General features: G+C 39.1%; 1 protein-coding gene across 5 annotated transcripts in view; it reads left to right on the forward strand.

Moving 5' to 3' along the window:
• The window catches only part of LOC125844801 (uncharacterized), a 77,124-nt gene that overhangs the window by 20,860 nt on the left and 41,270 nt on the right, over positions 1-14,994 (forward strand). For all 5 annotated transcript variants that reach the window (XR_007444192.1, XM_049524136.1, XM_049524139.1 and 2 more), the window contains exons 15-19: positions 1,802-1,875; positions 2,025-2,135; positions 2,446-2,544; positions 3,464-3,546; positions 3,839-3,987. Coding sequence is in view for 4 of the 5 variants with exons in the window: in XM_049524136.1 (XP_049380093.1) it covers positions 1,802-1,875; positions 2,025-2,135; positions 2,446-2,544; positions 3,464-3,546; positions 3,839-3,987 (516 nt within the window). In the remaining variant the exon portion in view is untranslated. The remainder of the gene's footprint in view (positions 1-1,801; positions 1,876-2,024; positions 2,136-2,445; positions 2,545-3,463; positions 3,547-3,838; positions 3,988-14,994) is intronic.

Raw genomic sequence — 14,994 nt, forward strand, 5'->3', positions numbered from 1 at the left:
AAATTTAGTGTGGTACCAGAGCTAAACAGACCCATTCCTATTCTTAGTGTACCCAGTGCTAGCCCCACATGTTGTGCCCTCCATGTTTCAGATGTCTAGTCTTGGTTGTGTGGGAGTGTGTTAAGTATCCCACATTGGTGGATGAAATCAAGTGTTGTCTCCTTATAAGTTCTTTACAGTCCTTACCTCATCGCTAGCTTTGAGTTGAGTTAGATAACTGCTTCCTTTTTGTTCCCTTTCTTAAAGGGGTAGAAACAATTGAGAGGGAGATCACTAACTTGCTTAGACATCAAACTATTTAGTGACTAGATCCTAATCTCTAGTAAGCCCTGTCAACAACATAATACCCACTATAGTCTCACAAGTGGAGTCTGGGAGGGTGGGGTGTATACAAACCTTTACCCTACCTTTGTGGGCTAGAGAGGCTGTTCCCAATAGACCTTGGACTAAAGAAATCAATTTGCAGAATATGTTTAAAAGAACTACAAGAGTAAAAAACTATGCTGAAAATATTGAAAAAAGAGATGTACTAACAGTAAAGTAGTAAACTTAAAAGGAACCATAAAAGTAATAAAAATTGAAGAATAAGATAATTAGCTTGCTTAATAATAATAGGTATGGAAAATAGAAAATGCTCAATTACCTACTAATCGTCAATCCTAATCCTCGACCTCTATGCTCTATCTAGGGTCATGTCCTCGATGAGCTAAAGATGCACTATGTTTTGTGTAATCATCTCTCTTCAATCCTTTTCACTTTAGATTAGCTAGGTTTGTATCAATTCCTTATTGAACCTTTCTTGGATTCATGTCTAGTATGGTTTCCCTGTATGAGTTCATTATCTTCCCTGGTGGATAAATTCTGATGATTAAATGCTACTTTAATTGTCAGATGGACTTTTCTTATCTTGGAATTTTCTGTTCTCCCCAATCTTATTTATACTTCTATCCTTTTGTTTTACCTAGTTTCCTATTTACTTCTTTGAGTTCTTTTTATTAGATCTTGGTTTCTATCAAATATAGATGGCTGTGCTCCTATGTCTTAATGCGCATGTTTTCCAAGTAACATACCTTTTGTCAAGTGTGTAGCGGAGAGAAAGATCTGGAACTCAACCTTTCTTATTTGCTTTAACTGGGAGTCGTTGACTCCTTTCTGTTTAGGACCAACTTTCTATATTCAACTCTCTGGTTTTTTTGTGTATAAAAAGAAAAGAGGATAAGATTGTTGGCAGGTGTAATGGTTTCCTCTGTACAATCAGACATCGGAAAGTAGAGAGGTAGCTATGTGGATTCAAAAAGGCAACAACAGCAAGTGTCTCCTCATAAGTCATATCTCTGAGCCATTTCACACATGCAATTGTTACCTCAACCATGGTTGCTCACTCTTACCTTCCTGCATTTACACTCTAGTCCTTATGCTTTACGGAATTGGAAGTGTTTCTTGATTCTTTTCACTTTCAATTTTATCCTTTAAATTGGTTGAGATTGAGTTAGTCGAGGCTGGAATAAGAGTTAGTTGACCCTTAGAGAGGTTGAGAATAAGAGTTCAGATTGCATCTATATTTGCTTCAACTTTGAGGAACAACCGTAGGCCATAACAAAGTTTTAGAGATTTTATGCCCATTAGTGTGAAAGTCTCCAAGTAATGGAAAAATATCGGTTCCTCACTATGGAAACTTTGCTGAGATACGGGAATTGATGATGAAACTTTTGTAATCCTATTTGCCACCTGTTTCTCATGGCATGTCAACAATTGTTTTGGCTATTGATTTTTCTTGCTGCTGATAATATTGTGTGGTTAGGGTGTTTGCTATTCTCTTCTGGACCTTGGTGGCTATATGCACGATGAAATGAATTCACCAACAGAACACCTGCGGTATGGCTATAAGTTCATTAATGAACCCCCTCAGTTTTCAATTGAACTTTATCCTATATGCTTGTTACTTAATCACCAAAAAAAAATTCTCAAATTCTCGGTAAAATACTATGTCTTTTCATTGAATAACACCCCTTCTTCAACTGCAGTATTAATGTGGCTGAAATCATTTGTGCCTGGATCAAGAATCTGTCTCCTAATTGCTCTGGTGTGGCGTTGATGTCAATGGGAGTTAACATTTTAGCAAAGATGTTAAAATGGTAAACCTTTTTGTCTATCAAGTTATTAACTTTAACTGTGTTTACTTCTCTGGCTCCTTTTCAATGCTACTGAATTGGAAATTTTGAAGAGAATCCTACTATATTACTTTTACATTACCTGCCTTTAGGTTTATGTTCTGTTGGGTTATTGAATGAGCATTTTGTGGTCAGAGGAAATTTAAATAGCTATTGAGTTGTGTTTATCTCCCTGTTGGATAGAGAACGGAATCTACCATGAGAGACATTATTATTATTTTGTCGTTTAGTTTTCTAGTTAGGTTTTCTAATTCTTCAACTTTGCTTATTGCAGCTCACCATATCATGTTTCAAGATTGATAGTCCAGGCAAATATCTTTGATGTTGCTTTTAAGACGAATCCCTTCAAAGTAGACTCCAATGGCCTATCGAGGTCAGATGGATCCACCTTTCTCCTACTTCATATGGAATTTCCATCCTACTAAACGTTTATGAATTTTGTGGGCACAATCTGGTGTATTTATCAGGTTTACTTGTGATTGGTTAACTGTAACGTTTTGCGTACAATCTGATTACAATTGTGCTAGTGGCTTTTGACTGCTATAAACAACTATGACCATAATCTTTTGAGTAATAATGTACTATGAATTGATTTCTACATTGCTGTCCTTTGAGCTTTCCCTTCATGCACTCTATCTGTTGATCCACTCCTGTACCCTGAATGGGTTGATTATATATGGCAAGGCTTGCAAAGCCAAACCCTTTCACCCATGCACAAGGCTAAATGGTGAAGGGCATTTTGAATATGGAGTTTTGCTTTTGTTATACTCGTAAATAGATTTGATCACTATAAAGTAATTTTCTATGTGGAGAGGATTCTAAAACCCAAATTCAGTCATTCTCTCTCTCAAAAGTATCAAAAAAGTTTATGTTGCAAAGGGCATGATACCTTTTATAATAAAGTAAAAGCTTCCCAACCAGAGCAAATTTGAAGACTTCAATTAGTTTCTATTTTGATTTTTGGTGATAATGGGCTTCTATCAGTATCTTCCTTTTTTTTTTTTTTTAAAATTAAGAAAAAAAGAAAGGAAGATACTGTTGTCCTTTTTTTGACTTAAATTTTACTTTTTGTGTTACTGTTGTTTGCATTCAAAATTGAATCTTCTATCAGACATATTAGTTGTCTGCAATCTACAAAAAAATTGATGTGTAGTATACCTTGGACAACATAGTTTTGTTCTAATAGTTTGCTGTTTAGCCTAATGCTTTTAACTGCATCAAGAAACTTCTGTAATTCTTGAAAAATCAAAGTTATCTGGACACCTTATTCTGTGTTTTTTGGGCTGCTTTAGTGGATCGTGGTTGCTTTCTGGTCGGCTCGCGAAAATGCTTTTGATCGACTGTGAGCAGAATGATTGTCAATTGACACTTTCAGGCATGTTCTTTAGTTGTATTTATTTATTTACTTATGTTTATCAATTATGTTTGACATGTTTGTATTTTATATAAAGTTATTGGTGTTCTAATTGCTGTTATACCAAGGGTGTCCATCGCTTCTGTCGCTGAAACATAGATATATCGCTTCTTCTGTCTAACCCAATATGTTTTTGGGAGTCTCATTTTCATTGGCCATTAGTCATGACGGCATATTTTGTTCGATTGTGTGACTAGATTCTTTATGCCATTTTCTGTAGGGTTTATCTTACACACTATTTTTTCATCTTCAGTGCTTGACTTCACCATGCAGCTTATGGATTCTGGAATGGAAAACGATGTTGTCCTTGCACTAGTCATTTTCTCCATTCAGTATGTCCTTGTTAATCATGAATTCTGGAATTATAAAATCAAGCACACTCGGTGGAAGGTGACACTGAAGGTACTCCTCTCATTTTCTATAATTTAAACAGCTAAGCTTGCTTGAATGACATGATATTTTCTGCTTAAAATAGTCCTGGTTGGAGATTAGGCAACCATTTTGGATACTGTTTTTTTTTGTCTCCTTTATTGAGATTCTATAGAATAGGAGGGTTACGGATGGGGACGGAGCTATGTAGGACTAAGGGGGTTCATCCCAACCCCCTTTCGGCAGAAAATTGCACTATTTATACTTGATTAAAATTAGTTTTTTTAGGTATATATCTATTGTGACTTGTGAGAAATATAGGAGAAATATATTATTGAATTGTTGTTGTTTACATTATTACATTGAGACCCTATTTATAGGCCCTAGAATACAATCCTTTACCAAGTAGGATGCTATTTAGTATTCCTATTTCTATTTCTATTACTATTCCTATTCTAATAGAATTGTATAAACCTATTCTTATTCTAATAGGATTGTATAAACCTATTCCTATTCTAATAGGATTGTATAAACCTATTCCTATTCTAACACTCCCCCTCAAGCTAGTGCATACAATTCATGTACCTAGCTTGTTACAAATGTAATTAGCACGAGGACCGATGAGGGGCTTGGTGAGATCTACAAGTTGATCACTCGACTTCACAAAATTGACAATCAATCTCAATGTGCTTGGTCTTCTCATGAAATACTGAATTTGATGCATAATGCCGATAAAACACGGGAGTGATAAAATTACAGTGTTGCAACTTCCTAAACCAAGCTTGCAAAGACTGTTTCAGACCATAGAGTGACTTACGTAATCAGCATGCAAGGCTACTAAACTCCCCCTGAGCGACAAAATTAGGTGGTTGCTCCATATAGACTTCTTCACAATACAACGATTGTTGTAAGTACTCAAAATCTAGTTTAAAGTATGTGGATCATGTTGGAATCAATAGACGAGTCGATATTAAATAAGTCACCGAAAAACTGGCCGAAACATGCTCATATGCTGGAGTATTAGATTTGATGGCTAAAAGTGGTCACAATCTAAGAAATAAAATTATATGGGTAGGGTCGAAATGATGTTACGACCCAACTAGAAAAAGAAATTATATAGGATAGATCGAATGGATGGAACGACCCCATTGAAAAAGAGATAATATGGGTAGGGTTGGAATGATGGCACGACCCTGCTGAAAAAGAAAAATTATACGGGTAAGGTTGGAATGATGGCACAACCCTACGCAAATCAGATTTGAGGAGTCAACGAAAATGATGGCTCGGTACTACACAAATTAAATATGAAAAAGTAGTCATCGGAATGATGGTACGGTGCTACACAAATTAAATATGAAAAAGTAGTCACCGGAATGATGGCACGGTGCTACACAAATTAGATATAAGAAAGTAGTCACCGGAATGATGACACGGTGCTACACAAATTAGATATAAGAAAGTAGTCACCGGAATGATGGCACGGAGCTACACAAATTAGATATGAGAAAATAGTCGCCAGAAAGATACACGGTGACCCAACTTTTGCTAACATAGTCATTGGCCAGATGGGCAACATATATGGGTGCTGCCCGCCGGCAACGGAAGCTCTTTGATTTTCTACCAAGATCGTAGAGGCTCTAATACCATGTGAGAAATATAGGAGAAATATATTATTGAATTGTTGTTGTTTACATTGTTACATTGAGACCCTATTTATAAGCCCTAGAATACAATCCTTTACCTAGTAGGATACCATTTAATATTCCTATTTCTATTTCTATTACTATTCCTATTCTAATAGAATTGTATAAACCTATTCTTATTCTAATAGGATTGTATAAACCTATTCCTATTCTAATAGGATTGAATAAATCTATTCCTATTCTAACATCTATGTTGCTTAGACTCTTCATTTTCGGTGTCGCACCCGTATCGACACTAGGTGTGGGATCCATACCCGATCTAGTCAATTGATTTTGGGTACTTTGACAAAAATCGACGGTGAAATTCCGTGTAGATTCAATGAATTATGTAATCTGTGAGAAATATATGGGAAAAATATTATTGAATTGTGTATCTAAATAGTTACATTGAGACCCTATTTATAGACACTACATTGGAATCCTTTTCCAACTAGGATTCCTATTCTTATTCCTATTCCTATTCCTATTCCTATTTCTATTCTAAGTAGGAAATACTTATTTCTATTCTAACACTCCCCCTCAAGCTGGTGCATACAAATCATATGTACCTAGCTTGTTACAGATGTAATTAATACGAGGACATGTGAGGGACTTGGTGAAGATATCTGCAAGCTGATCATTTGACTTCACAAATTTCGTAACAATATCTCCCGAGAGTATCTTTTCTCTGACAAAGTGACAGTCAATCTCAATGTGCTTAGTCCTTTCATGAAACACTGGATTTGATGCGATATGAAGAGCCGCTTGATTATCACACACAAGTTCCATCTGATCAACTTTGCCAAATTTTAGTTCTCCCAGCAACTGTTTGATCCAAACTAGCTCACAAGTTGCTGTCGCCATTGCTCGATATTCTGATTCTGCACTAGATCGAGCAACCACATTCTGTTTCTTACTCTTCCACGACACCAAATTACCTCCTACTAAAACACAATATCCGGATGTCGAACGTCTGTCAGAGGGTGATCCTGCCCAATCAGCGTCTGTATATCCAATGATATGCTCATGGCCTTGATCCTCAAAGAGTAGTCCTTTACCGGGAGCTGACTTTATATATCGTAGAATACGAACAACTGCTTCCCAATGACTATCACAAGGGGAAGTCATAAACTGACTTACAACACTCACAGGAAAAGAGATGTCAGGTCTAGTCACTGTGAGATAATTCAACTTTCCAACAAGTCGTCTATACCTTTCAGGATTACTAAGTGGCTCCCCCTGTCCTGGAAGGAGTTTAACATTCGGATCCATAGGAGTGTCAACAGGTCTACATCCCATCATTCCTGTCTCCTCAAGAATGTCTAAGGCATACTTGCGTTGAGAAATAACAATACCTGATCTAGACTGAGCAACCTCAATACCTAGAAAATACTTCAATCTGCCAAGGTCTTTAGTTTGGAAGTGCTTAAAGAGATGTTGCTTCAAATCGGTGATACCATCTTGATCATTACCGGTGATAACAATATCATCAACGTAAACAACCAAATAGATACATCGACTTGGTGCAGAATGCCGATAAAACACAGAGTGATCAGCTCCACTACGAGTCATGCCAAACTCCTGAATTACTGTGCTGAACTTCCCAAACCAAGCTCGAGGAGACTGTTTTAGACCATAGAGTGACCTGCGCAATCGACATACAAGGCTACTAGACTCCCCCTGAGCAACAAAACCAGGTGGTTGCTCCATATAGACTTCTTCCTCAAGATCACCATGCAGAAAAGCATTCTTAATGTCCAACTGATGAAGAGGCCAATGACGAACGGCAGCCATAGATAGAAAAAGACGAACAGATGCAATTTTAGCCACAGGAGCGAAAGTGTCACTATAATCTAGCCCAAATATCTGAGTATACCCTTTGGCAACAAGGCGAGCCTTAAGTCGATCAACCTGACCGTCTGGACCAATTTTGACTGCATAAACCCAACGACAACCAACAGTAGATTTACCTGCAGGAAGGGAGACAAGCTCCCAAGTACCACTCTTATGTAAAGCAGACATCTCATCAATCATAGCCTGCCTCCATCCAGAATGAGAAAGTGCTTCACCTGTAGTCTTAGGAATGGAAATAGAGGACAAAGACGACACAAATGCATAATGGGGTGATGATAGACGATGATAACTTAAGAAGGTATAATGTGGGTTAGTATTTCGAGTGGATCGTATACCTTTTTGAAGTGCAAGCGGTTGGCTAGGAGGAGGCAAGTCCGCAGTAGGAGCAGGGTCTGGCGCATGACATGAATCATCTGGGACTAGGGTTGGACGTGGACGGCGATGGTAAGTTAGTAGTGGTGGCACTACAACTGGAGATGTAGAAGTAATCGTAGATTCCTCAAAGGTTGGAAGAGATTGTGAATAAACAATATCAGACAATAGTGATTTATTACCAGAGATATGATCAGAAGCCCCTGAGTCTATGACCCATGATCCAAGAGTGCTTGCCTGTGACACACAAGTAAATGAATTTCCCGCAACAGAAACATCAGGTTGTGCAACCGAAACTACTTGTGGAGACGTTTCTTTATTTGCACGATACCGAAGGAACTCTTTATATTCCTTTAGAACACTAGGATCATAACTGGGTGGTGGACCATGCCAAAATATAACATATGTCACGAGTATGTCCAGGTTTATGGCAATGACTACACTTGGATCGAGGTTTTCCAAAACGTTGTTTACTTGCGCGATTTCGAAGGAGCTCATTATATTCCTTTAGAACAATAGGATCATAACTGGGTGGTGGACCATGCAAAATATAACATACGTCATGAGTGTGTCCAGGTTTATGACAATGCCTACACTTGGATCGAGATTTTCCAAAACGTTCTCTCCTTCATCGATTCTCCATAGACTGGTATGTATGCTGGAAACTGACAGAAACTGCTACAGTGGTCTGAAAATATTGGAAGCTGCCGGAATCTGCCGTAATCTGCCCACAGTGGCCTGAAAATTCTGATTTTACCAGGAACTTGCCAGAAACTGCCCTACAGTGGTCTGCTTTTGCCGGAAACTGCCTGTAAATCACCGGAACCCTAATTCCGGTGATCGGATCTGGAGAAAACTGACTGGGTTCTGGTCGAAAATACTGGATGACCCTAACAGAAGAAAACTGCTCGAAAACAGATGACCGGAGCATCATTCACGCGCCAACGCGTGACCAGATCTTGCCGGAAAACTTCCACCTTCGAACGGCGCGTGGAGGCGCGTGAGGGGCTGTTTTCCGGTGGATCTAATTGGGGTTCGGTCGCCTGAGCTTCCCGAGCCTCGTGATGGTGTTGTCTTTCGCACAACACCTTCAGAACGAAAGATGACACAAATCAGTCCCAACCGTCGTCGCCGGAATTTGACACGGTGACTTGAAGTTTCTCACCAATGCTCTGATACCATGTGAGAAATATATGGGAAAAATATTATTGAATTGTGTATCTAAATAGTTACATTGAAACCCTATTTATAGACACTACATTGTAATCCTTTTCCAACTAGGATTCCTATTCTTATTCCTATTCCTATTCCTATTCCTGTTCCTATTCTAAGTAGGAAATACTTATTTATATTCTAACATAATCAAAACAAAAACTAAGGTGAAATTAAAGGAAATGGAATACCTTGTATAGATTAATTTTTATGTCACTCTTTTTCCTTTTATCTCCTTAGTCCTTCCACTATTCTTTTTTTTGGAACTGGTAACTTTTTGTATTCCTCAACATTAAGGGCTATGCTGGCCACCTCCAAAAAACTGTTACAAGAAAGGGAAAAGACAAAAGAAATACTTGCAGAGAACCTATGAAGTCCACTAATTGGAATTCCTCTTCTATATCCTATTCTTTACACCAAAAACCTAAAGTAGTAATTACTTTCCATTTGATCTTCTGTATTGTACACTCCTTTCCTTCAAAAATTCTGATTCCTTTCTTTCCATATAATCCACCAGATACATGCTGGAACTGTTCTCCACCATCTTTTCTGACTTTTTTTTTTTTTTTTTTGAGAAGGTAACGATTTGTATTGTAAACCAGTACTTATGTAGTACTGAAAGCCCCTTTACAAAAATGTATGAAAATCTAGGAACTAAAACAGCAAGCCTAGCATGATTCTAATACTTCTAGGATTGCTTCTGCATCTACAGGGGAACTCTTTGTACACCAAAAACATAATAACAGAATACAATCTGTTTTGATCATTTGTAGGGATCTGCTTCTATCCTCAAAGCTTCTAGCATTCCTCTCTCTCCAAATGGTCCACCAGATGCATGCTGGAATTGTCCTCCAATAACTTCTGTTCTTTGCCTCAATTCCTGCTTCCTCCCAAGTTGAGAGAGTGTCAACAATCTTGCTAGGCATTGTCCATTGAATGCCTCTGCGATTGATGAAAATCTTCCACAGTTGATCAGTGATTTTGCAATGTAAGAACAAATGCCTAACTGTCTCAGCTGCCTCCCCACATAAACAACAATGTGTCACCAGAATGCTGTTTCGTTTCCTCAGATTCTCATGTGTTAGTACTGCCTAGCAGCCAAGTGAAGCATGCCACCTTGAGTGGAATTTTGGTTTTCCAGATTTGTCTCCAAGGCTAATTGAGGGTTAGAGGAGCCCTGTTCATGACCTTGTAACCTGAGCTCACTTTTATCTTCCTTTGTTGTGCTCTGTCCACTGTAGGCAGTTCCTTCAAACCTTGAAATGATTCCAACCTTTTAAAGAACTCAACTAATCTACAAACTTCCCAGTCATTTAAATTCCTTCTGAGAGATAGATCCCAACCTTGGGGAGACCACATTTCAGCCACTGTTCTGTCTTTATGTAGTGCTAAGTCAAAGATGTCAGGGAAGATCTCTGACAAATTTTGATTACCAAGCCATCTATCTTTCCAGAATTGTGTCCTGACACCATTGTGTACTGTTATAGTAGTATGATTCCTTAGGAAAGGCCACCAGTTCCTAATTGATCTCTAAACAGTAACACCATAGGGATTGGTTGCTTCCTTGGTGACCCATGAATCCATCTCTCCATACTTCAGTTTAATCACCTTGCTCCACATTGAGTATGGTTCATGAGCATATCTCCACAACCATTTCAGCTTTAGAGCCTTGCTTTGGTTCTCTAACTTTTTGATGGCTAATCCTCCTTGTTTTTTTCCCGTGATCATAACTTTCCATTTTACCAGATGGTATCCCTTTCTTTTCATGTTTCCTTGCCAGAAAAAATCCCTTCTTAGTTTATCCAATCTCTGTACTACTCCTGCAGGTATTGGGAACAAAGTTAGCATGTACGTCGGAAGGGCATCCAAGACTGCATTTATCAAAGTGAGCCTGCCCCCCTTTGATAAATATTGTGCTTTCCATCTGACCAACTTCTTCTCACATTTCTCCAAGACAGAATTCCAAATTTCTTTGGACTGTGATTTTGCTCCCAATGACATCCCCAGGTAGATAGAAGGTAGTGCTCCCACCTCGCCTCCTAGCACTGAGGCCAAAAGCTCCATATAGAGACCATGTTTATGGGATACAAATGGCTCTTTCCCCAGTTGATGTGAAGACCTGACATACCTTCAAAAAGCACCAGAATGACCCTAAGGTATCTTAGTTGTTCCTTGTCTGCATCACAAAAAATCAAAGTGTCATCTGCATATTGGAGATGTGTTACCTCCAAACTCCTCTCATTGTTTGTAGACACTTCAAATCCCGTGATCCACATATTTGCTTTAGCTGTCTTGATCATGTTGTTAAGTCCCTCCATGGCAAGAATAAAGAGGAATGGAGATAAAGGATCCCCTTGTCTAATTCCTCTTTGGGCTTCAAAAAAACCTTCAGGAGCACCATTAATGAGGACAGAAAACTTTACTGTTGAGATGCAAAAATGTATCCGTCTAATCCACTTTTCTCCAAATCCCATTTTCGTGAGTATATTGAAAGGAACCCCCAGTTAACATGATCATAAGCTTTCTCAATGTCCAGTTTGCATAGGATGCCTGGTTTCTTTTGACCCACTCTAGAGTCTATTGCTTCATTTGCTATTAACACCACATCCATGATTTGTCTTCCTTTGATGAAAGCCATCTGTTGGGAGTCTACCAGCTTGTACATCACCCTTTTGATTCTTTCTGTTAAAACTTTAGACAACAACTTATAGAAACTGCCTATCAAGCTTATTGGTTTGAAGTCTTTAAGTTCCTTTGCTCCTTTCTTCTTTGGGATCAAGGCAATATAGGTGGCATTGAAACTCTTCTCAAACATTTCCTGCTCATAGAAATTATGGAAGGCCGCCATGATGTCATGCTTAAGAATTTCCCAACATTTGATGAAAAAACCCATAGTGTAACCATCAGGTCCTGGGGCTTTATCAATGGCACATAACTTCAAGCATTTATAAACTTCCTGCTCCTCAAATTTGGCCTGTAGTTGTGATCTTTCTTCCTCTGATATTGAAGGACAATTCACTAAATTTCCATCAGGTCTCCATCTTTCTGTTTCAGAATACAGTTTCTCATAAAACTGGATGATTTCCTCCCTTACTCTGTCTGGTTCTGTGATGATCTTTCCCTCTACTTCCAACCGGTCAATATGGTTGCTTCTTTTGTGGGAATTTGCAGAATTATGGAAGAATTTTGTATTGTTGTCTCCTTCCTTCAACCACAAGATTCTAGACCTTTGTCTCCAAGCACATTCCTCATTTTTGATCAGTTCTTCGTACTCCATAAAAATCTCTGCCTTCAAATTAGCCTCTTCCTCTGTCAATGCTCTTTTGTTCAGCAAAGAATCCAAATCTGCCATTTTGTTAAGCAGTTTGGACCTTTGAATCTGCAGATTTCCTTTTTCAATTTTACTCCACTCTTTGAGCTTTTCTTTCAGTGCTTTCATTTTACATGCTAGGATGTAGTCTGGCCTCCCATTGAAGGAGAAAGAGTTCCACCAGTTACTGATTTTCTCACTAAAACCTTCTGTGTTCAGCCACCAGTTCTCAAATTTGAAATATGATTTACTATGTTCCCAAGGTCCACAAAATAGAGCTATTGGGACATGATCTGAGGTCATTCTTTGGAATTTAGTCTGCTTCATCTTGTTAAATTGATCACTCCATTCAGACGTGAAAATTATCCGGTCTATTCTTTTTTTTGATGACAAGGGAAACCCGCAGCCGCTACCCTTTTGGTGCGCACAGGGTAAAACCTCACTCCTATGCAATAGCTCGCAAACCACATAGGAGAGGTAACCCACACTAGGCAAGCCCGGTGCGACGACCTCGACCCAGAAGGCAAACCCCTTGCTTTCGCTGGCAAGGGGTTTCGAACTTGAGACCTCCAACATGGAAGTCCCAAGCCCAAACCACTGGGCCATCCCAAGGGTTCCGGTCTATTCTGGTTGTTGTTGTATGTGTATCCCCTTTGAACCATGTGTACTGACCTCCTTCAAGTGGCAAATCTATAAGTTCTAGGTCCTCAATAGTATCAGAGAACTCAATCATGGCAGAAGATCTTCTTTGACAGTTTCTTTTCTCCGAGGAGAACCTACACACATTAAAATCTCCACAAATTGCCCAAGGCCCCTCCATTAATCCTCTGACCCCTCCTAATTCATTCCACACCTCCCTCCTTTCCACCTTACAATTTGGTGCATAGACCTCTGAGATGTGGCAGTTGAAATTTTGAAGTAAAGCCTCAAAACTACATGTTAAGAGTATAAGCACCAACTTGTAGTATCTCTCCCTTTTGGATATCAGTAGGTGGTTCCATTCTTCTAACTTGTCTACAGGCATCTATTTGCATGAGTAACTCTGTAGCTTCCTCCTCATGCCCTTTGAAATCTGCTTCGAACGTTTTGCCAAGTTTGATGATGTTCTGGTGAACCCAAGCAGAGTTAACTCTCTCCTGCTCGATCGTTGCATTTTCTATCTCTGTTGCAATGGGAATTGCTTCTTCTATCTCCCATGTCTCCCTACCAATGATCGAGTTATCAATCATGTACTGTCGGTCTTCAATTGTGTTTATCCCCCTCTCATTCACCTCTAAAATAATTGCCTCTGACTTCTTTGCTTTGTTGTCGGAGTTATTTGCTCTTTCCGGTACACCTTCCATGAGAAATTCCTTTACAGATGGAATCTCTTTCGCTTCTGTCCCTGGGGATTTCTACTCTGAATTCCTTAAATTTTCTATTTCTTGTAAAATCTCATTGATAGAGGACTCAGAAGTGGTCTTGGATCTCTTTTCTTTTAATTCTGAAAAAGAGCTGGGCTGGCCCAAATCTTTTAATGAGAGGCTATCCACTCTCTCTATTGTCATGTGCCTCCCATGTGCTCCTGTAGGGCCCTTTCTGAAATTCTGACAGTCACATGTGTTGACCATTCTACAGCTGTCAATGCACTAATTTCTGATATAATTTCAAATGAAGCTTTGGACTTCTGGATAAAACTCTCCCCTGTCAGTCTTCCTTCCATGACCCTTTGGACAATAGCATGTTTTAGGGTTTCTCTTGGTTTTGAATTTACAGTGATCCCAGCCTGAAATTTCGTCGGCGCGGTGGCTGGAATCTTCTCAAAGGAGGCTTGCCTTTCAATACAAATTGGAATTTTGAAGATATACCCATCTTTGGAGATCGAGACTTCATTGGGTATACTTCGAGCCTCCCCCATAACTTCAATTCGAGCCCACTTGAGATGGTTTCTCAATATTGTTTCTTCCTCTGTACTCTTCCAACCTCCACACTTATAGCCGATCTCCCGAATGATTTCTTTAGACCACAAATGGAGTGGCAGTCCCATTGCTCTAATCCATGTCGATGAGGATTTTTGTGGACTCGGACAATAGCCAAATAAAGGGCTCCACTGCTCTAGCTTTGCCTGGGTATTCTTCCAAACCCATTCCCCTTGTAAAACCTGCTCCGCCATGAACCTATGTGGGAATTCAAATAGGAAACTTTGTCCAACCATTTCATAGATGTTGATTCCAAAAGCTTTCTTCCACATGGATGTAGCCCATCTCCTCACTTCTGCTAGAGTAGGAGGCTCGACAGTCTTAAAAGAGCCTGTTAAGTATCTGCCTAGTAGACCTTTCTCATTGGTTGGCTCCACCTTAGACTGGGGGTGCCATTTACTGTCCTCAACAACCTTACTAAATGTGATATCCTTGTTAATCATTTTTGTTCAGATGTTTGGTTGTCTGCATAGTGGTGCCATTAATGTACCTCTCTATTTTGAAAGCTATGTTTGTCCAGCCAGCATTTATGGCTAGTTCAGGTACTATAGTGACCTCTCTGGCTTCCCCTTTTACTGACATGATACTCATGTATCTTCCATGTTCATTAAACTTCTTCGTACCATAGAACTCTGCCATTTGCTCATTCATT

This window comes from Solanum stenotomum, chromosome 11, assembly GCF_019186545.1.
Source record: "Solanum stenotomum isolate F172 chromosome 11, ASM1918654v1, whole genome shotgun sequence".
In the NCBI taxonomy this organism is placed as follows: domain Eukaryota; kingdom Viridiplantae; phylum Streptophyta; class Magnoliopsida; order Solanales; family Solanaceae; genus Solanum; species Solanum stenotomum.